The 24377-nt window shown below is 52.7% G+C and overlaps 1 protein-coding gene across 2 annotated transcripts in view; it reads right to left on the bottom strand.

Annotated features, from left to right (window-relative positions):
- Positions 1-24092, bottom strand: part of Gramd4 (GRAM domain containing 4) — a 73651-nt gene extending 49559 nt beyond the window's left edge. Inside the window, 1 exon segment of one of the 2 annotated variants that reach the window (NM_001427302.1) lies at positions 23893-24092. In NM_001427302.1, coding sequence (NP_001414231.1) covers positions 23893-23921 — 29 coding nt within the window. In that variant the 5' untranslated portion in view covers positions 23922-24092. 2 annotated transcript variants of the gene reach the window in all.
- Between the last annotated feature and the right edge of the window lie 285 nt (positions 24093-24377).

Genomic DNA, 24377 nt, shown 5'->3' with positions numbered 1-24377 from the left:
CTGATCCAACTGACAGTTGGGGAAAATGAGGCTTGGAAATGCAGGCAGGGTACGAGGTAAGACAGCAGCAATATACGTTGATCCCAACACACTCCAGAATTCCAAGCCCAGACATCCTCCCCAGTATAATGGAGCTTGCAGGTCCCTCTGCCTTTGAGACTGGGTGGAAATCTAGCAGAGTAGCCACACGGCTTCATTTAAGAAAACAAAACTTGTGGGGGGAAACCTGCATTTCAGCAGGTAATTGAGCAAAAATCTCTTATTACATAAGTCATGACGCTCAGCGACAGGAAACACGAGCGAGAATTCCTCACTAGCAGAGCTTTCTTTCCCCAACTCCAGCCGTCCTCAGAGCAACCAGGAAGGATGGAATCAATGAGACATCTGCAAGGAGACACCCTCTGCAGTTCCTGGATACAAACCTGTCTCCCTGCCATGGCCCCGGCCCACACTCCAGAAAGCAGAACGTGGCACCCCCCCCCCCCTTGATCTAAAAGCATGGAACCTGCTGCGGGAACAGGGCTCCGCAGATGGTGCTGCGGGAAGCCCGTTGGCTTGGGGGCCATCTAGTCCCTGCCCAACTGTCTGTCACAATGCCAACAAGCATGGTTGTGTGCCAGTCAGCGTTTACAAAACTGGGCAGAAACAGGTAGCTGTATACACCTTCCATCTCAGATCAATGCATCTATGAAGAGAAAGAACTCCCACAAGAGTCCTGGCCACCAACTGGTTGCGCGGGCCAGCAAGAACCTCAGACCCATGACCAGCACTAGGGTTCCACTTTCGGAGGCCTGAGGAACACACACCCTGGAGGAAAGGAGCAGGGTCAGGTGTGAACTACATAAATCCAGGCCACATGGAGACAGAGGAATCCAGTAAGAGCGTACACGCTGCCACTCACCCTCACATCCCACCTCTGCTGTGCACTGAGCGGAAGAGAGGCTACAAGACCCTCGCCAGCCATAGGCACAGGCAGGAAAGCCAGCTGTGAACAGTCATAGTACCCAGCAGTGGCCAGAGCTGTCCCTTATTCTCCCAACCAAGCACACAGTACAGAGGATGTCATAAGATCCAGATCAGCCCAAAACAGGACAGTCACTTGAGGGTTCAGACAGAGGCCAGACTACCCAGGATTGATCAGCACCTTTTCAGAGATCCAGCTGTTCATAGTGGCAAGCATATGTTGGGCACTTGATCATCAATGAGGCCCGTAGGAACACTGGATCAAATGCCACCTCGTGGGGACTCTAGGCCGTGTTCCCAGACCCCTGCACAGGCTTTTCCATGTCCCCAGGGTACACTAACTGGAAGACTGAACCCAGTGACTTGTGGGCCTGGCCACCTTCACAGCATGTGACTCCCCGGGTGTTACGTTGAGGATTTGAAGCGTCCCCTCCTGAAGGGTGGAGGGAAGTCCATGAGATCCAAAGCTAATCGAACTCACACAGTTCAAAACGTTTGTAAAAGACTTCACAAGGCCTAGAAAAGCAACACTCTCTGAGGAGTGGAGATTTCCCTCCTGGCCAATCTGTGCTGCCCAGAGAACTCCTGGCATGGTAGCTTTTTTTTTTTCTGAGTCATTACCATATTGGGTGGGCTATTCAATGATGGAATTGCCTTTGAGTAACCCCTGTTTCTGTAAGTAACCCCAATAAATTCACTGGTTCACTACCCTAGACTTTGTGTGATCATTTCCTTGGTTTACTGTCCATGCCTATCCAGGGTGGATAGAAGTTTGTTCATGACTCTTCATATACAACTGGACACAGGGCTAGCACCAGGTGAGTGATGGGCCTGCTGGGAGCTCAGAAAACGTCCATTGAGTCCCTAATTGACCCTTACTCCGGCCTTAGATAGCTTCCCAGCTAAGAGCTTGTGAGCCACCAAACCGTTCCTTCTAGTTTTCTTAAACCAGTCACTTCTAGTTTTCTTAGCTTGGCTCGGCTGTTATCAGAGGCCATGCCTGAGATTCTCACACAGATCAGGCAAGCCCTGAATATGTACTGACCACACTGCCAGCACAACTATCAAACATTTTATGTCTAAACCAGGGAGACGGTTCCTGGCTGGCTGGCAGCCCTGGACCCCCCCAGCACCGCTGACTTGTAGCCACTGCTTTAAAACAAATCTCAGCCAGGTGGTGGTGGTGGTTCACACTTTTAATCCCAACACTCAGGAGGCAGAGGCAGGTGAATCTCTGAGTTCAAGGCCAGCCTCTTCTACAGAGTGACTTCCAGGACAGTAAGGGCTACACAAAGAAACCCTGTCTCAAAACAATAATAGACAAAAACCAACCAACCAAACAAACAAAAAACTCTCAAGTCCCATGGATAGGAGAAAAATCGGAAAAAGTGAGTTGCAGAGCCTTCTGGGTACAGCTGAAGCCTACCACCCAGGTAACCTGAAAGCTGAGTGCTGCAATCAGAAATGGTCTTGAGGCAGTCTTCAGGTAGCCCAAGGGCAAGGTGGTAGGAAGCCCGTGTTCCTGGGAGTGCTGCAGTCTGAAAGGATTTCATGGGAGGCTCCCAGCCATCCAGTAAGGACAAAGTGTGTGAGTGTGTCACTGCTCAGGAACATTGAAGACAAACACCTATTAGGTGTTCTGGATGCACCTACTGTGTGCCAGGCATGCTGCTGCTGCTTTCCTTTTTTCTTTTTTTAAATCGTTCTTGTTTGAGACAAGACCTCACTCACGCTGGAGCCAAGGCTGGCCTGTAATTCACTATGTACCCAGGTTAGCTTCAAACTAGCATCAATCCTCTTGCAGCAGCTTCCAGAGCACCAGGACTATAGACATGAGTTTTAGGCACACTTGATTTGGGTACTGGGGTGCAGTCAAGGTGAGGGTGAGATTGCTGGAGCTGTGAGTGCTGGTGTCAGGAGGGAGAAGAATGTCCCTGGCCTGAGGGGCAGACAGTGACAGCCCAGGAAGGCCACTCCATTGAGGTAAAGAGCCAGCTGGTGGATATGCAGGGAAGGCAGTGTGGCCAGTGTCCTCTTACCAAAACAAACCAGAGAGGAAACAGCAGGGCAGTCTTATTAGGATCATCTCATCCCCAGCACAGGATGGGGCTCCAAGTGACCTGTGACTCACAGAGGGGAGAAGGCAGTGGTTAAGACTCAGGAAAAGAACACAGGCTATGGATGTGGAAACCAGCAGGCAGCTCAGGGTTCATCTGGGAGACTCAGTCAGAGTGTACAGGGCAGCAGAGGTGGTGGGAATTGGCCACAGGTAATCAGCCCACCCAGCCTTCAACAATTCAACGCCAGCCACGCTCCGCTGAGGACAAGCGACCTGCTTGGCACTTCCCAGGCCTCACCTCAGTGAAGACTGCTGACAGGAGCTGTGTTCCTGGCTCCTCATCTCTGCCTCTAGGCATGACACACACTAAGAAAACCCTGGAACTTTCTATGGTGATTACAGAGGCCTTTCTTATGAGATGAAGAAACAGGAAGCAGGGAGGAAAGATATGGCCATCACGAGGTAGACGATGGAATCTGGCTTTGCTGCTCTAGTCGTCTTCGGGTGCCCCGCCAAGATGCTAGCCCAAGATGCGAGCCGGAGTATGAAGCTGGGTGAATGGAGAAACTAAGGAGCCTGCTCCCAGAGAGTTGTGCTGGGCTGGCTTGTAGAACCAACAGTCGGGATGGTTTTGCTGCTGTTGTTGTTCTTAGTGGTGCTGTGTGTGTGTGTGTGTGTGTGTGTGCCTGTGCACAGTCACAACCACAGGGGACCATAGGGAGGCAGTTCCTCTAAAATTGAAAAGACCCAGTGACCCAGCAAGCTGATCTCTGAATCCACATACAAGAGAGTGGATTCAGCAGCCGGGGCTGAGGTGTCCACAAGCCTCTGCGCTCAAAGTACCTACCGAAGCACACCCGGCCATCCTCGGGTTGTCCTGTCCCAGCGGCCCCTATGGAGAGCTACAGCAGTGCCAGTGTTCCTCTCCCCTGTCCTCCTCCTTGTAATTTTTGTAAGTAAGCTTGTGCTGTGTACGCGACATGTTATGGGGTTGTCACGGACATTCTTCAGTAAGTTAATAAGTATCTTTAAAGTCTTTTTACTTTAACTTCTGATACAAGAGGTCGCCATAGACACAAGCCACATAAACACAGCCTGGAATGTCCTTAGCCCCTGAAGGCTGTGAGGGAACCGAGGTGTAGGTAGAGACCAACAGGAAGGAGTGGGAGGTGGGAGGGGCGTAAAGCAGACTCGGAGGCCTCACAGATAGACACCGGGCAAGCAGTGGACAGCCCGCCTGTGACCTCTGACCTGCCACTGGGTCCCAGAGGACTAAAGCGGGTCCTCTAGGGAGCTATAATGTGTAAGAGAGCCAGGTTGAGAGAGTCTCACTTTAAAGAGAAGGCCTGAGGAGAACCAGAATGCCACTCTTGTCACAGGGCCAGCTAGGGCACCCCATCTGCTTTCTGGTCACAGCCAGAAACAGCCCTGATTCATCTCTAAGTTAGTAGGACATCAAGATCTCTAGTCTGCCTCACTAACCTATCAGAGGACCTGAAGGTCAGAGTCAAGGCTGTTGGGTGGCCCCTTGTATAAATGTCACAGTGAAGGAGGACACAGCCCAGGATGGCTCGGCAAGTGGCCACTGTCCACAACACCCACTAGGCAGAACCTGGGAGAAGCTGGTACCCAGGGGTGTGGCAAGGAAAAGGTGGGTGTCTGTTGGCCTAGAGGCCAGCAAGTGGCTTGGGCAAAACCAGATGATGCCGGCACAGAAACTGAGGGGGTGGAGAATGTCAGGGCCAGGGCTCCTCCCAGCCCTGACCAGAGGTCACCGTGCATAAGGGCTGCTGGGAAGGGAGAGTCTCGCCCAGACATCTCGGGGTCCTCCGTGACCCAACTTTATCGTTGTGTATCTGACAGAGGTCTACCTCGTCAATTCTCTGCCTTTTGGCTAAAATCAAGGATAGAAGTCACCACCCCATTACAGAGCACAGAGAGCCTCAGCAGGGCGGGACAGTGCCCTGCTCCTAGTCAGGACTCCAGGCCTTACCACCATGTGGGCCTTAGGCCAGTACTTGTGAGCCTCTGCCCTCTTAACCGCAGCATGGCTTTGTCCCTCCCCAACAACACGAAGATCAAGGGTGGAGGCCCAGTAAGGCAGGAGGGCCCTCCAGATTTCTTCCAGTCACACTGCCCCCACACAACGGCAGATTGATGTTACACTGACAGCCAGCCCTGTACAAGCCCTGTTTCCCAACGCACGTACTTCCTGGAACCCCTGCTGTGCACAGCTGCCTCTTCCTGGCCCTCTTCCAGGAAGTCCTCCCTGACTCCCACAGTCCACACAGCAGTCCTGAGGTACCTGCACAGCTTTGTGGGTCTGCGCACCTACACGGGTTACCTGTGCGAGCTCACTTAGCCATGAGGGCTTGCTCAGGTGTACATATGCTCCCCAGCGCTGAGCTCTGCTGCATGCCCTTCCCTACCGCCTGTGTTATGCATCTTCCCCAAGGCCCCATATCTGGCACCCCTCCCTTTTGGTGAAGACCAAGGCTTTCCATCAGGAATGTGCTAGACAGGTTCAGGATGCAGCCCCCAGGTGAGAGCTCTGGGCAGCCGTTTCTATGCCAGTGGCGGCATATGGTGGAGGGTCTGGTTATGGTCAGCCTTAGGCCACTGGGCATGAAATAGTCACTCTCCAAAACAGTTTGAGGAGAATATTTTATGACTAAAGGGAAGGACATGTCCACAGGACTCCCATCCCACCCGTTGCCTGTTACAGGGTGCTTTGGTCCATAAGTCCCCTGCCTCAGTTTCCCTATATCCCAATAAAGTTAGAAAAATGGAGATCTGTAAAGAGGAATGGGTTTGTTCAGAGTTATTTAACAAGCGGGACAAAGAAGTCTAATCCGCCTATGTGTTAACTTCCCATTTATAGACATTTTTGAGGTGAAGGCCAGAATGTATGTATACTTGGCAGAGACAGGTTAATGGCCCTGTCTTGTGGGGAAAAGCGCCTGCACTCTGGGTTGTTAACTCATGTCCAAATGAAACGAAAGAGGGCATTAAAGATTCCCCAGTTTTGGGGGCTGGAGAGATGGCTCAGAGGTTAAGAGCACTGACTGCTCTTCCAGAGGTCCTGAGTTCAATTCCCAGCAACCACATGGTGGCTCACAACCATCTGTAATGAAATCTGATGCCCTCTTCTGGTGTGTCTGAAGACAGCTACAATGTACTCATATAAATAAAATAAATACATCTTTAAAATAAAAAATGATTCCCCAGTTTTACAAAATTGCGGAGTATGGCGTGTAAGGTCTCAGCCTGCCCAGAGCCTGGTTCTTTGTCCCTTGGCCTCTCCTTTGGTAAACGTGGAGTGCAAGTCTTTTTCATCTTCTGCATAGATCAGCTTCAGCTCCCATTCCCACATGCCTGTCACATACAGACATGAACAAAGGTGAAGGGTGGCCATGGGATGGTCTCTCCTCTCCTGTCAGGGCGTCAGTGACACTTGATTCATAAGCAGCAAGCTTCCCAGGTGGTCCAGACTACGGAGGGAGAGAAAGGTCGCTGGTGGCCAGACACAGCTGGGAGTCTCACTAACTTGCTGACGAGAGGACACACCCTGCCCGCACTGGAGAGTCCTTACCCAGCATGGCCTAGGAAGACGCCCACCCATGCCTTTCTCCAGCCAAAGCCAAGATGGCATAACCCAGAGTGGGGGGGGCTGCTTCACTGCAAGGGACTGTTGGGTGGAACATTCACATCTTCCCCGAAGCACAGAGTCTTGTTTAAAAGAACAAATTCGTTGGCTAATTTAGGTTGTCAGGTAATCCTACTCCAGGTGATATTAATTCTTTAACAATGAGGATACCCAGAAGGGAAAGCCTACAGCCATCTCTGCATCAGTATCCCAGAATGCACAGCTCCCAATATACCCAGGCCCACACCCATGCAGCTTCACAGAAGTACCTGCCCTGGGCCCTCTACGGGCGCAGTTCTCCAAGGGTCTCCTACTTGAATGTTCTGGATTCTCGTAAGGTCTTGGGCCACGATGACCTGACATCACAACATCTCAGTGTACGCCAAGTCCACATCCCGACCTTCCCGTGTCCGTCCCCAGCATTTTCCATGCATGCCTCCCCTCGCTGAATCACCCCTCCCCCAGTCCCAGCCTGAAATAGGCCTCAGCGCTGGCAAGGGCATCTCCTCAAGATCTCCTGAGTCTCCTGAGTCCACACAGCTGTGGACTTGACTTTCAGCTCCTGTATCCGTATCAGGTGTCCCTGCTCTCCAGGAGCTCAGAATTGCACCAAAACGGTGTTACCACAAGGTCCCCTATTCTACAGTCAAGAGCTACCGTTGCCCAGAACTGACCCCACACAGTTCAACCCACACCCAGAACATCCATGAGCCAGGACCCAGCAGCTGGCAGATCCTACGTCATATAGTGTTGCAGAGCTCCAAAGGAAAGATGAAGATCATGGATCATGTCCTGAACCTTTTAACAATTAGAACACGACAGCAAAAACCAAGACGCGAGCTGACGTCTCCCTCCCTTACCGACTCCCCCACACTCTTCTTTCTCTCCACACGCCCCACTGTCCCCTCCCTCCAACAACCTTATGCCCCGGCTCCACTATCACGGCAGCAAGAGAACCCCAAACATCTCAAGAGTCAGCCAAATCCCACCAGACAAAGGCCACCACAGGGAAACCCTAGTAAACTAAACTGAAAATCAGTAAAATGCATCTGACCGGAACAGACCACTCTCTGCTTTGAAAGGTGACGACGAACTCTGGGTCAAGTACAGTTGCTACAAACAGTAACTTCAGACTTTATTTTATTTTTTAAAGTGTACTTGTTTTATCCTAATGAAAAGAAGAAAATCACCTGAGAGGAGAAAGGCGGAGATCTCAGCAAACACCCAAACTCACCGAGCTGTCTCATGCCCACAGGCCTCGGGGCTCAGACTGAGCTCTCGCTGGGAGAATCCGAGCTCCGAAGCGTGAAAGTCCAACTGATACACGGCCTTGCCACCTGGCATATCTCCTTCCACAATCACGCCACCGCTCCAAGGCCACACCTGGCGCCTGGCGGAGGCTTTCCCTCTTCATGGGACAGCGACAGCTTCCACAGCACAGCTACTTCACAGCCCTCAGGGCCAACGACCCAGAGCTCAAAGGTCTGGCCCTAAGTCCCAGGGGTGGGCAGGACTCAAGAAGGCAGGCGTGAAGACCTGGCTGGGCCGGAAGAACAGGTTCACAAGAAATGTGGAGTAGGGAGGCTCCTGGTTTTTTCTACCAGACAGACAGACAGACAGAAGCTGAGTCAATTGTGAAGTCAGGGAACTTTACAAAAGGGTGGCTGGGTACTGTGAGGGAAAGGTCCCGGGATGAAAGAGAACACGCTTTGTAGAGCCTCACCTCCGAATTCCAAAGGCTAAAAACCCCTGCCTGCCAGTCAGTTGAAATGGAAGACCAGAAGCTGGGCTGGGCTCACATACCCTGAAATCAGAGACGCACCGGCCTCCACCCACAGAGGGCACGGGTGCAAAGCTATGTCAGGCTTCATAGGGTCCTATGTCCTTGGTCCTACTTCAGGCTGGACCCAGTGACAGCTGTCGCCGTGCCACATGCACACCTGCAGAAACTGACGCCTGGCTCAGAGACGCCACCTAACCAGCTAACCACTCCTTGACCTTCCAAAACACAGCTGGAGTCCCTCCACACAGAAGCCATGGAGCTGGGCCTGGCTGCCATATCCTTCCTCATCATCAATCCAGGCGGAGACAACAGAGAGAAACTTCAGTGTAGTGGCCTCTGACTTCCCCTTGAGGTACCAGCCTGGGACCATGATGACAAGTCTAGAGAGTGTCAGTGAAAGCAACTCGCAGGCTGCCAGAGCTATCATCAGGATGGTGACATAATGAACCCCCCTGTGCACACCACAGTCAGCTCGTGCCCGCTCCTAACGTGCACCTTCTTCAAGCCCTGGATAAGCAGTGAGGCGGTCAAGGTAATGGAGTAGTCATGGATTTCAGGCCAGGAACCTAAAGAACCCAGAATGCACTAGCCACGGGTCCCTAACGAGTCACGTGCCCATCAACCCTTTACCTTGCAGACAGGGTAGCCACGTGCCATGTGGTGTGGGCTTTGTGATTCTTCTGTCTTGGCCGTGACAAGACCCAGCCGTTCCCCTCACAGCTAGGAAGGGGCTCTGGGAGAAGCCAGGGGTATGGGGCAGGAAGAGGGGTCCCCCATGGCTGGCAGAGGTTGAGCTGCCTCAATCAGAAGTCCCCCCCACCCCCGCCGCCTCCTCTCAGGATCCATAATACTTTTCTCTTGAGACCACAGTGTCCCTGAGGGCCACTGGGCCAGAATATCAGGTTCACAGACAGCCATGGGTGATAAAAACCGGGTTTGAATGAACTTTTCTAGGGAAGACCCAAACAAACGTCTGCTCCTCAGATAGAGTCCCGGTGACAGACCAAAGTACCACGCCACCGGAGTTCAACTTGATGCCCCAACATGTTTACTGGACTCACAGAGTATGGGAGACCCCTAAATATCAGTCAGCATGGATAATGACTTCTCCACAGCTACATAGGTGGACCCCCTACAGTTAACCTCCAAGTCTCTATACCTATAGCTCCCTCTCAGAGTCCAAGGCCACATGCAGGTAGGGCAAAATCATCCTCAGAGCCCTGGGGAGCATAGGAGAGTGACTGAAATCTCACACATAGCCCTGTGGTTCTCCTTACACTCTTCTATACGGGAATGCCAACGGTCAATGGGGCTTGCCTGCCTCAGGGGTTTCTTGCATGTGGTCCCAGCTACTGTCTGCAGAAGGTGGCTGTTATACTCAGAGAACAGTGATCCACATGAGGGGCCTGTGCAGGTGTGCATGTTTGCAGGGGGTGTTCCTGTCTCGTGTGGCTTCAAAGGGAGAATCTGTAAGCAGAAAGCCAGAGTGGGAAGACAACCTTTGCTTTGGAAAGCAGCTAGGTCAAAAACCTGCCCTGTTAATGGATATAACACACATTCATATTCTCATTCTCATTCGCGCTCTCTCTCTCTCTCTCTCTCTCTCTCTCTCTCTCTCTCTCTCTCTCTCAAATCTTTTCGACTGCTCCAGGTGGAGATACAGAGAGGTTCTTCCATGAGCCTGGGTCACTTCAACACAGAGAAAGGGACATTTTTCTGGGCCTGATGCTGGGGGATACAGACAGCTGCGTTCACTTACTTCTCAGCTCCACAAGGCTCTGTTACCTGTAGCAGGTAGGCACAGGAAAATGGAGCTGAGCGCTGGGGCCACACCAAAAGGTCCTACTCCCTGGTGTGTGCACACGTCAACAGAAGTCCACAAGATGGCAAAAGTGGGGAGCCTGTGAGCCCGCCCGCTCCCTCCAGGCTGGCTCCCTTAAACCTTTCCATTTTGGGGGTCTCAACTTTCCCCTAAGGGAAAAAAGTCCCCAGGGGATTCTGTCATCGGAAGAGCCACTGCCTCCTGTCCCGTCCCTAACTCTGTTTTGCCTCCTGAGAAACCTGTTCTGCTTAGAGCTACCTGCAAGGTCTCTCCTGACGCAGAGACTGTCTCATCCTCTGTCTGGAACTCCAAGAGACCTGGAAGCTTCTTTCTGAACTCTTGCCTGCCTCCTTATGCCCCAAGCTATTCACTCCATGCACATCTACACTTGTCTGACTCCTCTACCTGCAGGCTTCTGCACCTGTCCTGACAGAAAAGATGCTTCTCTCCCCTAACCCAGCCAGCCCTGTCTGATGAGAAAGCCTTTTCCTCCCTCCAACAGAAAGAACCAGAGAGCAAAGACAGCCAGGAGGGAGAAAAGCACGCCAGGAAGGCACCAGGTTCTCCAGACAAGCCGTGGTAAGCTTGTGCATATGGAGGCCAGAGTTTGACTCTAGGTGTCTTCTTTGGTGGCCCTCTGCCTTATATGGGTAGGGAGGATCTCTCAACTGAACCCAGAGCTCACCAATTTGACTAGGCTGGTCATCCAGCTTGCTTGAGGTCCTGTCTCCTGCACACTGGAATTACAGGTGAGCTCTGTTCCCTCTCACATTCACATAGGTGCTGAGGTCCAAACTCTATCCTCACACTTGGACGGCAAGTACCTTACCCTACTCACTGGGCATCTCCCTAGATCCAAATCATTCTCTTTTGTTTGTTTGTTTGTTTGTTTGTTTGTTTGTTTGTTTCCGAGACAGGGTTTCTCTGTGCTACAGCCTTGGCTGTTCTGGAACTCACTCTATAAACCAGACTGGCTAAACTCACAGATATCCACCTGCTTCTGCCTCCTAAGCGCTGGGATTAAAGGCATGCGCCATCATATCCAACCCAAATCTCTTTCTTAAGGACCTGCCCAACCTCTCTAAGCAACAGGATCCACCTCCATCTGTCCTATGCGCACTCCTCAGAAGGCAGGGAGGGGGTCACCTGCTCTCACATGGGCACAGATCCACAGGTATGAGGCAACTGAAAAACAGCAGAAAAAGCCACGCATCCCGCATCCCCCACTGTATTACCTCACTCTCAACACCCTGTGGAGACAGGAGACTACCTGCGGTGGGAGCATTCCAGGCAGGGAGATGTTCTCACCCAAGGCCTGGGGACAAAAACCACCCCAGTGAGGACCCAGGGAGAAACCTGGGGTCCCTGAAGTCGGGGCTCATAACATGACAGAGTTAGCTCTCCTTTCTGTTACTGGTAAAGGAGAAAACAACAAGTCGAACGGAGGCGACAGGCTTCTGTGTTACTTAAGCCACTGCATCATTCTCCCGCATCTGGGAGCCCAGCAGATAAAAATCAATTCCCTTCGTGTCGTTACTCAAAAGCTTTCTTTTTTGAAAATACGTGCAGCGATGGCTTGAATTTAGGTTATGTTGCTGAACCAAAATAATGGCCGAGAGGAGTTTCTATCTTCTAATTATACGGAATTTAGGACAAAATATCGTTGCGATTCTGAGATACTTGATAAATAGGCCATAACGGAGTTCAATTTGCTGCTAAAATCCTTCACACTCAAAACAGTAGGGCTAATTCCCCTATCAGGAAGAAGTGGCAAGACCGGGCGGCCGGCAGGAAGCCACAGCCCCTCCTTCAGGCTGGCATATCCTGGAAGTGAAAACCGATTACAGGGCTAACTCCCATTCGTGTAAACTACTGGACCCTAAGTCCCCTGTGGTGGGAGGCCTGCTTTGACAAGTGTAGGGAGTTGTGCCGCCCCCCACACCAGCAACATCTCCCCTCCCACTGCCCTCCCCCATCTTCCCACCCCCACCCCCCAGGCCTATGCAGTTAACCAATCCCGCAATGAATGAGCAAGGCCCCAACACAGCCGCTGAGCTTTCTGAATCACTGCGGCAACACCCTGGACTATTTTCAATCCTACCATTAAATACTCAATTACAAAAAAAAAAAAAGTACACCCTCGCCTACCTTAAAGGAACAATACTTATTTGTCAATTAAGTTAGTGGTCGGGGAGAGGGGAGTTGACAGGGGAAGCTGGCCTCCCTCTCCTGGCAACAGGATCCTGCAGAGACTGAACCATACCTGTTGCACAGCCAAGACAAGCCCTGGTGGCCTACTGAGCCAGGCCGTGGGGACAGGATTTGTACTCAGGCAACTGGCACCAATGGGCTCTCCTCAGACATTATAGTGTTCTCAAAGCCTGTCCCCAGGCCCACAGCCAATTGTTGGGGACAGAGGGGAGGAGGCACCTACCTTTGTAGAGCCTGCTGCAACAGGAAAAGGGATGGCTGACTGGCCAGCCCTCGGGTTCAGTGCTAGCCCTGAAAGTCCATCAGTGTCACCTGACACCTGACTGTGCCTAGCTCATTGTGATGAGGTGGGAATGGCCTTTCCACCGGACACAACAGTCCACATTTGTTGGGAAGTTCTGGTGAATCTAGGTTTAAATCAATAAAGACTTTCAACCCCAGGTCATGTCAGCGGTGGCATCTAGAACTGGTAGCTGAACATCTCTCTCTCAGAATCCCTCTTTTCCACCAAAGTGAGGTCTGTGACAGCCTTGGGTCTACACCAGCCTCTGCCTCAATCACTTAGTTCAGCAGTGGGGACACACAGTGGCCTTGGAGCCACCAGCCTCACAGTTTTCTGGCTATCTAACCAGACAGGCACCTAACCTCTATGAACCCAACCTGTAGCACTGAATGCATTAGATGGCGGGGCCTCGTATCAGTGAACACACCATGCCACGTGCAGGCAAATGTTGGGAGGGTCCTAGGAAGGACTGGGGGTTATGTGAGAGTCTGACTACCCTCAGACACTGTCTGCCAGGAGGCTCCCCAGGGGAGGGAAGAGGAAAGAGCTTCAGACAGACACAAGAGGACTTTCAGGAGTACATATGATTGGAGGGAAGGGGGGTCACCCAGAAGCCCGAGGTCAACAAAAGACTTGAGGGTTACCCCTCAAGGCCCATGCCCAAGAATAAGAGTGAAGACCCAGCACTGACCTTTGGAAGTACATAGACCATAGAGGGTAGCAGGATGTCAAGAGCTTGGACCCCACCAATAACCAAGGTGGGACCTCTCGAATGCCTACTTCCTCATCTGCACTGTGAAGATCACATGGGGCTACTGTAGAGGGATGGCAGCCTCCTTCCTGTACCCTCTGGCCCGCCCACTCATGCTCTGCCTTAGGCAGCCTCAGGCATCCCTCCCTGGGTCCAATCAACCCAGCCCCCAACTGCCATCTGCCCTTGGGCTACCTGGGGCAGAGACTTTACTGCTCTCCAACCTCCCCCAATGTCCTGGGTTCTCTCCAGCATCCAGGGTTCCCATAGCTTCCAGGACTCTCTTCCTTTGAGGAAATTCCATGGCTTTGGGAGTTAAAGAAACCAGAACACTCAAAGAAGGTCCCTTACTTTGGAAAAGGTCCCTTCTAGAGCGCTGTAGCAGACATCATGCACCACCAAGCAGTTGCCCCGGATAGCTACGGACTACCAGACTGCAGACCCCGACTTTACTCAGTGACAGCTGACGCTGCTTAGGTGGGCACTTTCCACACGTGACATCTCAGGACCTACGAAGAGTTCTGTAGCACTGACCTCACTCTGAAGGATAAATGAGAGACACTCAGAGAGACTCGCTCAGCCGCTTGCCCCAGGTCCCACCATTATGACATGGCCAAGGGCAGAGGGCTTTGGCATGGGTCAGTCAGGGAGACAGTCATCACCCAGACTCATCCAATCCAATACTTTTCCCCACACCTTGTGGGACCACCAAGGCCTAGCCCAGTGACAGGGATGTAGGGCTAGAAGTATCCCTGTGGTACCCCGGGGTGGGAGAAGGGAGAGTTCAAGGGCTGGAGTGCCTAGAGCAGGCCTAGGCAGGAGGCCAAAGTAATGACAGGCAACTTGCAGCTTTGAGGACCCCAACCCCCAGGCCCATCTATAGATGGGCAATCCTGATGTTGCTGTAGGAGATCAGATGGAGCTTTTAAAAGCCCAGAAAGTAGTTGGCCAGGGCCCAGCTCCCCTTTTCCTTCCTATAAGCAGCCCACCCTGCCCCACCCTACATACATCAATGCAAACAGAGAATCCACCCATTGCTGTCTTGGGAGCCAGCCTAGCCTGCCCCTCACCCATGCAGTATTGCTAGTCTCAAGGAGCTGGAATGCTTGCCTTCCTCTCAGGGAGCTGGCCTGTGGGCCTCCTCAACCCTGAGGATACGTAACAGCTACACGAGCAACCTGGCATCTGGTGGCACTCATTGATCTCTGTAGGTTTAGAACTAGTATCACCTGGATCGCAAGGTCTGTCCCTCCCAGGGAATCCCCAGGGTCGTCCACTCTTGGGGTCACAATTTCTGGTGTTCAGCTCAGAGAACAATGCTCAGATAGCTCAGATCAAGCCCAACATGGACCGACATCCCTAACCCCAATGGACTAGATACCACCCTCATCAGCCCCTTCTCTGCCCTTGGTGCCCCTCCTGACCACACCCTTGTCCCTTTGCCATTTGCCTCCAGTGAGGGGAGTGGGGCTCTCAGCAGGGCGGAGGGGGTGTGAGGGTAGGAGGCCATCCAGGCCATCCTCCTGGGGCTCCGCCCTGGTACTGCAGGAGGCTGACTCATGCCTCATTTCCTCTCTACAAAGACAACTGAATGTGTGGTAAAGTCGCACGTGGGCCACTCCCACCGTTGGGCAGTGGCCCTGAAGACCCAGACTACCGGTGCTCACAGAAGTCACTTCTCTGAACTCTACCTCCAGCACCTGAGTCCCACCCTTCCACTCCTCCCTCTCCCTCTCTCCTTCCACACCCTCCCCCCTCGTTTTCACTGTTTTTAAACCTTCTGACGGAAATGCCTTCCGAAGTGATTCACACACCCCTGCACTCTTCAGCAAGCTGTTGAACAAAATGTCACCTTCCTCTTGATCCAGGATCTAGTAAGCGCACGCCTGTTCCACTTTCTTCGAGGCCCCACCACCTCTGACCTGCATCACAACCCTTGTCCCATCCCCCACACCACATCCCTACCCCCTCCTCATCCCTAGCCACCTCTCTGGCACTGCCTTGGGAGATGATGCATGACCCCCCACCCCCACACTCCTCTTGTAAGACCCCTGACCATTCCCTATGGGTAAAATGGGTGGGGAAGGGGTAGGCTACAGAAACCAGCCTCCGAAGCTAGCATGGGACCCCAGATAGGCATATTCTGAGGTTCTCTAGGGTACAGACTGCACAGCTTTCTCCTATGCTGGGCCCGGGGTATCATTCTGGACAGCTGGGCTACCAGCCAGCCTTCCAGCCCTGCCCACACACACTCGAACCTCAGGTTCCAGTTCTCAGACTTGTGAAATGACTCATACGCCTCCTTTGATACCTAGCAGTGGCTAGGGACAGAAGAAGAAAAGAAAAAAATCATCTCCTCTAGCTCAGGGTCCCCTCCCAAGTCGCTGGCTCGTCAGAACCCAGAAGGGTCTTGTGCTTGACTAAAAACTCCTCTGACCGAGAGAGCTGTCCATCCTGTTAGAAATCTATGGAGGGGTCAGAGCTAATCATAAAACCACTACCAACATGCGGCCTTCCCATTCCTTGGGCAGCTGTAGCAGGCTTCCCAATCCTTCCCATTCCTTGGGCAGCTAGCTAGCTGTAGCAGGCTTCTTCTAAAGACAGAATGGGTTCTATGACACGGAAGTTATAGATGTTTGTTTGTTTGTTTGCTGTCTGTACTGACTATTGAACCCCAGAGCCTCATGTATGCTAGGTGACTGCCATAGCACTGAGGTACATTTGTGGCTCTTTTGTTTTGCGACAGGGTCTCCCTATGTAGCCCAGGCTGACCCTGAACTCAGTCTTCCTATCTCCTGAGGACACATGCTCAGTCATATCCCTGCTCTGCACCCCCCAACCCCCTTTTTTAAGAGCTTGGTTTCTTTTTTCTTTCTTTCTTTCTTTCTTTTTTTCTTTCTTTCTTTCTTCCTTCCTTCCTTCCTTCCTTCCTTTCTTTCTTTTTTTTAAAGATTTATTTATTTTTATTTTCAGTGTATGACTGTTTTTGCCCGCAAGCATGTGTGTGCACCGCGTGCATGCCTGGTACCCACGGGTGCTAAAAGAGGACATCAGAACCACTTGGACTGGAGCTAGATACACGGGAGCTGGGAACTGAACCCTGGGCCTGCCAGAATAGTAACTAGTGTTCTGAGCCATGTCTCCCCCCTGAGTTTTAAATGACAAACTGCTCACTCGATGGACCATCCGGGGTATGCCTTCCTGACATCATGGGTCTCCTCCCAGGTGTCCTCCAAGTTACAGGCCTTAACAATCTGTCTGGGTTACAGGGTAGGACAACTAGGTGACCGTGAAGGGCGACAGACCTGCTTCCCAAGGCTGCTTTCTCAGGCAATAGGCAGGCGTTCTAGCCTCCCTTCCACCACAGGCCCCCAGAGGACAGTGACGACACTCAACACTGTCTAGTGTCAAGCATGGAGCAGATCTTTGATAAACAAGAACAGAAACAAGGCTGGGTGTACAGCTGAGCTCTTTCGAGCCGAGGCTTCTTAAACTACAACCAGAAGCTCTCCCCCATATTAGTATTCAACAGTGGGAGGGAAAAATGCTTCTAAGTTCTAAATAAAAAAAGAAAGAAATCTATAGAGGAGACGGCAGTCACCATGCACAGGCAGCAGTCTGCTTGCCCCTCCCTGCTAGTGTAGACAGCACAGATCACACCCCCATCCCCTCTATTCACTTCCAAGCCCATCAGGGATTGGGGTGGCATCTATCCCAGGGCACACAGAGCTCAGCCTACATCATGCAGAAAATAGAATCCCAACCACGAAACAGCCTCATTGAGCCCAAGAGTCGCCTGGTGTCCTATCTCACTTGGCTCAAGCAGAGAGCAACAGGAAATAGAAGAGTTGTCTAGGTGTCTCCTGAGCCTGGTCAGGTGGCTACATTCTTCCGAAACATCAGTGTCCCCCCTGCCTGTTCTCAGGTCCTTATCAGGCCTTATCTAGTCACCCATTCAGCCCACACATATCACACCTCCAGCCTACACAATTCCTGTTAAAATAAACGCTGTGCATGCAGGCCCCCCTACCGTGCCACAGGCACCAGCTACCGATGACCTGAACAGCTGGGATAGGGCAATGGCTACCACCGAGCCCACTATAGAGAAGGGGAACCAAGCCAAACCCAAGTCAGCAAAGGAGTGTCCACTTTATCCCCTTTTCCCACCATGGGCGGCAACTGTGGCACAGCCCAGAAAGGCAAGTAGGTGTGCCTTCTGTGCTCAGAGACCCATTCAAAGAGTCCTCCCTGCTGACGTGGCAAGTTCAGTGGTAGAGAGAGGAGAGAGGAGACAGACCCGGACAGGATCAAAGCCAAAGATCTCTGAACTCCAAAGCTGCCAGCCGACCACAGCCTTTCTCCTCCCTTCTTGAGGTCAGACTATGAAGATTCCTTCAAAAGTCAGCTGTTGAGCATAGCAGACAACCCCTCCATCCACAACTTCCCCTTGTTTCTCTCTCCAACACAGAACCAGTCCCAGAAGCATCTCTGGGGAGGTGGCTGACCCTCCCTACACTCTGCAGGCCCAAAGTGCATACCCGCTGCATGGTACGGCCTTGGGTTGGCAAACTCTCCCTGTGCACTGCAAGATAACCGTTCCGATCTCACTTTGTGAGCACTGACACGGAACGATTAAATGCACCAGTAGCTGAGGGAGAAAGACCCTAAGCTCCATGCTGCTAAGGTGAGGCGGTATTGATCTACAAGGAGAAGAGACCAGAACCATCCATGGGTGACCAGACAAGAGCTAGCCGTCTGTGAACACAGTCCCCTTGTTATAGACACAGATCTCCACACGTGGATGTGTTCATGAACAGATGCAAGCATGTAGGGGTCAGAGTTCACACATGCACTTCCTTTCCTTCCATTGCGGGGGAGGGGGTGTCTAGAAGCAACCACACCCAAGTAGCAACCAGCACTAGATCTGGGTTTCTGATGCTGCCTATAGAATGGACAGACTCTGGGGCTGAACCTGGAATGTCCTATGGGGCAAAGAGCAGTGAAAAGAGCTTAGGTTCTTGCAGGGGTGAGGTGTCTAGGGGACCCAGGGGTAACAGCAAAAGAACAGCGTAAGGAAAGAAGCCAAGTGGAATCGCACAATATACTGTAAAATGTGAATCAACATAATAGACACCAATGATTAATAAGTGGCTAAGAAGAGACAGTTCCCCTATCCACACAGAATTCCGAATAATTCTGGTTCTCGGGGTAGCACGGAGCCCCTTCCCGTGTCTCAGTTGTAAGATACACCGTGAGTTCCCTCTGAATAGCGGCGCAGGGAGGGCTTTAACAGAGAGGCTCCTTGACCGACAGGGAGCATTGGAGTCACACGGAAAGATAGAATCCAGACATCAAGAATGCTCCAGCCCGGGGGTTGGGGATTTAGCTCAGTGGTAGAGCGCTTGCCTAGGAAGCGCAAGGCCCTGGGTTCGGTCCCCAGCTCCGAAAAAAAGAACCAAAAAAAAAAAAAAAAAAAAAAAGAATGCTCCAGCCCTTCCCAAACCCATTACCCCAAGACGCATCACGACAAGATCATCTACATTTCAAGGGAGGATTCCGGAGTGATACGCAGGCTCCAGCACAGGGCCCCACGGACCACCACACTCCTCGAGGAGTCAACCAAAGTCTGAGACAGGGTCACAGCCAAGGGGAGCCTAAGGAAATACACAACTAGACATATGTGGACATGGATGGGGTCCTGGGACAGAAACAAGGACATGAGGCAAAAAACGAAGGCAACCTGTGAGGCAGGGGACTTCATTAAACCATGGATGGAATCCTAACCCGATGACCTGAGTTTCATCCCTAAGGACAGAGAACCCCACAGTAGGAGAGAACTGACTCCCAAAAGTCGTCCTCCGGCCTCCACATGAAAGATGTGGCATTTCGCACCCAGAAATAAAGACATTAAATAAATGTAATCTACAACTCTTTAAACGCATGAGCACTAGTCTACAAACAGTAACAAGCAAACCACGCCAGCTTCAAATGTTAAAGGTATGACAGAGCGTTGACATAGGGGGTGGAGTGGAGCAGGGCAGGAAGGGGGACAGATGGACACTGGGCACAACTGTCACCAGGACACAACCACAATGAACAAGGACAGCTAACGCAAAGGCCACCCACCGTGTGATTACAGGTAGCATTAAGTGTCCAGAAAAGGCAAATCCATAGATAAACGATCATGGTGATGGCCTCGGCTGGGGAAAGAGGCAGTGGCAGGCCAGCTACCCGGTCCTTGCCTTGTTCTGGAAACCTCCTCTATCTAATACTTACGGTGATGGTTGACAAGATTATGAATGGGTTTGAAAGCAGGAATTATCTCTGCAAAGGGTGGATAGTGTGGCATGTGAATTATTCCTCAACAAAGATGCTTAGAAAGAACAAATTCTCTCCTAGGCTCATCCCCTCCCCGAGGCAGCTGTCAGAGAGCCTGGCCCCTCCTGGTCACACAGCCTGACTACAGATGAACCCTAAAGCTAGGGTCTGTGCAGTACAAACTGCCAAATGGCCCAGAGAAGACAGAGTAGGATGCCCACTCGGTGACACTGAGGCTCACCAGAGGCTGCCAGACCCAAGGGACATGGTGCTAACTGGGTGTGGGAGAGACCCAGGCTTTGGAAGTACGCACCCTCTACATGGGAGGAGAGACAAACCGAAAAGAAAACAAAGCCTTGTATCTTGGAAAAAAACAAAACCCAAACTTCTCTGTGTTAGAGGTAGCCTTCCTGTGGGATGGAGCCCACCACAGAACCCACCTTCAATAATCACAAAAATAAACCATGAAGGAGGACATCTCAGAAGATGTCCAGGCCCTGTGAGAGATACTGCCGTGCCTTTAAAAACTACAGGCTCCCTTTAACTCAGCTTTACAAAAGGGTTACTATGGGGCCCTGGAGCTGCTGTGGCCACAAGTTCAAACCCTGGCTTTGGTGCAGAACTAACAAGCACTTGAACAAGCTATGGCCCTCTCTGTGCCTCTGTTTCCTTACCTGGTGATCATAGCTAAAGTGCGTGGGGTGAGAGGATTCCTGAGAGGCACTCGGCACAGTATGTAGTGTGTAGACTGCTTTCTCTTACTACTATTTTGGGTTTTTTTTTAGATAGGCCAATATTTCCTGTCTTCCTGCCTAACCACAGGGGACTTTAATCACAGGCTTAAGTATAATCGCAACCTCGGTTATAATCCAAACACCAAACGGTCTTAACAATGGCCTTTAGATGTCAAACGTTATTAGTGGTGACTTATAGTCCCCTCCCATGCCTTCTGTACTGGCCACACGCAGACACCCCAGGAGACAAGACTGACGTTTCTACTATTAGGAAATCCCCAATCTGTCACAACCAGGTTTTTTTTTTTTTTTTTTTTTTTGGCTTGATAAGACGTTTCTCCATCAGTCACAGCTCTGACCTGGTACAACTGCCCTGGGCCCACCCACTTGGGCTAGGCTAGGCCTCCTCCCTGAAGCTTGCCCACACCTGGCTAAGGACTTCCACCCTCTTTCTAAGCACCATTTTCTTGTTCTACACAGAATGAAGAAAAGCAGGAAGCCACCAGGGAAAAGCCGAGGAGAAAGCAGCCCCAAAGCCACTACGAATGGCACTGAAAAGTCCCCAGCCCTGCTTAAAGAGCTCACATACCAAACCTTCCAGATTCCCCTATTTATAGTTAAACTGCCCTGGGGTGGACGCCTCTCTGGAAATGGCCACCTGAGGCCAGGGAAAGAGGATCTGCTTCGCAGCAAGTCTCCATTCACCTGTGACTCACTTTACACGGCTCCCATCTTATCTCTGTAGATTCAGAATTGCTCTTGACACACAGCAGAGTGGTCAGCGGTTGTCCCAACAGCCACCTATGCAAGTGGGCCTTAGCCTTGCCCCCGCACTGCTAGAGGGCCAGCCGCACCCTTTCAATCTACCTCACAGGGAAGAATGCAGAACCTCATAAGGTGGCCCAACCACACAAGCCAGTCGCAGCATCTCCCACTGAAAGGTACCTGCCACCGCACACGAAATGTTGCCATCATGTTGTACCAGGAAAGCCAAACACCAGAGTAGAGAGGCCAGAGGGGTGCTCAGGAGGAGAACCTGTCCAGCTCTCCAAAGAAGATGGCCCCCAAACATGATCCTCACCCCATGAGCACCCCAATCCTGTAAAGGCTCAGTAGATCCGGCTTCTAGAGAGAAACCCTACAAGAGCATGGGGAACTAGATAGGGCGCCCGTGTGTCCCCAGAAGGAAGGGACACCACGTAGCACATTAGCCAACAAGGATCCCACAGCAGGATACTGATCCTTTGGTTCTCTAGACATGAATTCTGTCCCAGCTGGAGCTGCTATTTCTAAACAGCTGTGACTTCCTATGCTGGGGCCATACGAGCACAGCCAAGAGTGTCTCAGAGCCTCCGGTGACACTGTTTCATTGTGCAGAGCACTCTCTACTGTGAGGCAGAAATGTTGATTCAGGAAACAGGTCTGACTCTCCTCTTTCTAGGTGGTGAAGGTGAAGCCCGGCGACAATGAGGACAGCAGAGGCCATGGCTGCTGGCACTGGCAACTGTGCTGTCTGCTGGCGCCACTTCGGGTGAGCCAGGATCACAGAGGGCGCCAGGAGGTTTGGAGAGAGACCACTGGTTCTTCCTTAAGGAAGACACCTCTGCAAAAAAAACCCCATCTGCCTGCCTGGGTAGGAGGCACAGGATAAACAGGTGGCCAGTCTGCATAGAAACACACCTCACCTCTGAGACTGTCCCCAGAGTTTATAAGAAATAAGTCCTAGCCATGTACTCAGACAGACATCTCTGGGACCAACAGGGACAGCCATGCTCCCCACCATCAGCCAGAATGGCCAAGGAAAAACAAACAGAGCAGGAAAATGAGAGTCCACAAGGAATCTGATCCTGGGCATCCAACTTCCTAGCCACCTCCTAGCCCATGCTCCCTGGGAGTTCAGCAAAGCCAGGGGGTTCTAACGTCAAAAAGCAGTTTGGGGAGGAGGGAGGAGCAGGCATACTGACGGAGTCCTCCAGTTGGGGTGTCCCAGAGAGCATCTGTGGATTGTGGCTTCATTCTAGCCTGGAGCAGGGATAATAAATAAAACACCCCCACTGGACCAGGTTGTATGTCCCCAAACGGGCGTGGGACCAGGTTGGACAGAATGAGAGAAGATTCTTCAGGTCTCTGCAGGTCCACTAAGGCCACCTAAGAGGCAAAGGGTAGGATAGCCTCTCCTGACTCCTCACCTAGGGTGCATCTGGCCAGCAGGGAGCTCGTCCTGTCTCTTTAACACTTGTCTTGTCTTTTCTCACTCACTGAGAAGGAAAACGAGGCAGGGATGGCCACTGCCTTGCCCAATGTCACAGAACAGGTAGGTACCCGAGAAAAACTAACTTACAACTGTCCTTTATTTCAAACCCTACAGAGTCTGGACCCTGACCCTCCTCCTGGGCCTGGCCTTAAAGCAAGCCCCTTTGCCTGGCTGGGCTTCAGTGAGATTGGGGTGTGGGGGTGGCTAGGACTCAGCACCTTTAATTTTGTCCCTAATCTACACAAGGCAAGGCAGGAAGGGAACCCACTCTGAACAAGGTCTCCCCCAAACTGAATCTCTCTTACCTCTGGAAATGGGGATGTTCCAAGGAGTGCAAGGTTCTGCCTCTGGCCCCGGAAGCCTGCTCCTTACCCTGGCCACAGGTAGGGACAGGGGAACCAACATCCAGACTTGCCCTCTCCACCCTTCAGAGGTGCTCATCCCGCTCTGGACAGATGAGGTCTTAGGCTAGGGACTGCCACACAGCACCCCACCTTAACGGTTGTATAAACACATAGGCCTAAGCTCCAGCCAGGTGACAACTGTCCCCAGAATCCCATAGGCAAATGTCCAAATGCAAGGAAAAGACACACAGAAAGCAGGGTGTGGAAAGGAAGCAAGCAACCACAACTTTTCCCAGGGGCATCTCTTGGACCACAACGGCTTGGACAGTCCTCCTCCTTTCCAGTCCTCCCCCACCCCCAAGAGTGGGTCAGTAGGACGACATTTACTGCGCCCTCACCCTGACCCCCCCACCAGCGGCCTAGGCATGGTGACCCTTCTAATGACTCCCCCACATCATACTTTGGGCCCTGCGTCCCATCGACGTCTGCCTCTCGCTCACCAGGACCCTGACCCACACAGCGCCCGTGGTACGCACGAGGGACGGCCGTGACGCGCGCCCTGAGAGCGTGTGTGCGAGACGCTCCCGCGCTGCTCCCGAAGGGAGGGTCGCCGCTGTTGGCCACCGAGAGAGGCACAGCGCACGGGGTCGCGGCCCGGCGGCCGGGACAGAGCTTGGCGAGCGTCGCCCAGGTCCGTGTGGGAGTCCGCGTGCGCGCCGCTTACCCTGCGGGATGATCGGGGCCAACTCTCATCCACCCGCCGCCGCGGCGCCCCCTTGGCCGGCCACCCGGCCGCGCTGCACCTGCCGCCCTCCCGGGAGCCCAGCGGCGCCGGGGAGCGGGGACTACGCGGCCCCGCGGGTGCCGGCCACGAGCGCGGAGGCGGCGCCGCGTCGCGCGCTCACGTCCTGCTGCGCGGAGTCTGCGCGCCCCCGGCCGGACCTGCGCAGCCGCCGCCCCGCTCCGCCCCCTCGCCTCCCGCCCTCTCTGCCGGGTTCGCGCGCGCGCGAGCCCGATCACGCGGCGCCGCCTTTGTTTGGGTGACCCACGTGGGTCCTCGCCGCGCGTACCCACGCGCACGCGTGGCCGCCTGCCAGTCGCAGCCACGGGCACAACCAAGCACCAGCATACACTCCACTGTCACCTCTCTCCGGTGAACTGGCTTGACGGTTTCCGCGAATGGGGACCCGTGCTTGGAGTAGAAATACT

Source organism: Rattus norvegicus, chromosome 7, assembly GCF_036323735.1.
Source record: "Rattus norvegicus strain BN/NHsdMcwi chromosome 7, GRCr8, whole genome shotgun sequence".
NCBI classification, from domain to species: Eukaryota; Metazoa; Chordata; class Mammalia; order Rodentia; family Muridae; genus Rattus; species Rattus norvegicus.
This window is presented reverse-complemented; position numbering and strand designations above follow the sequence as displayed.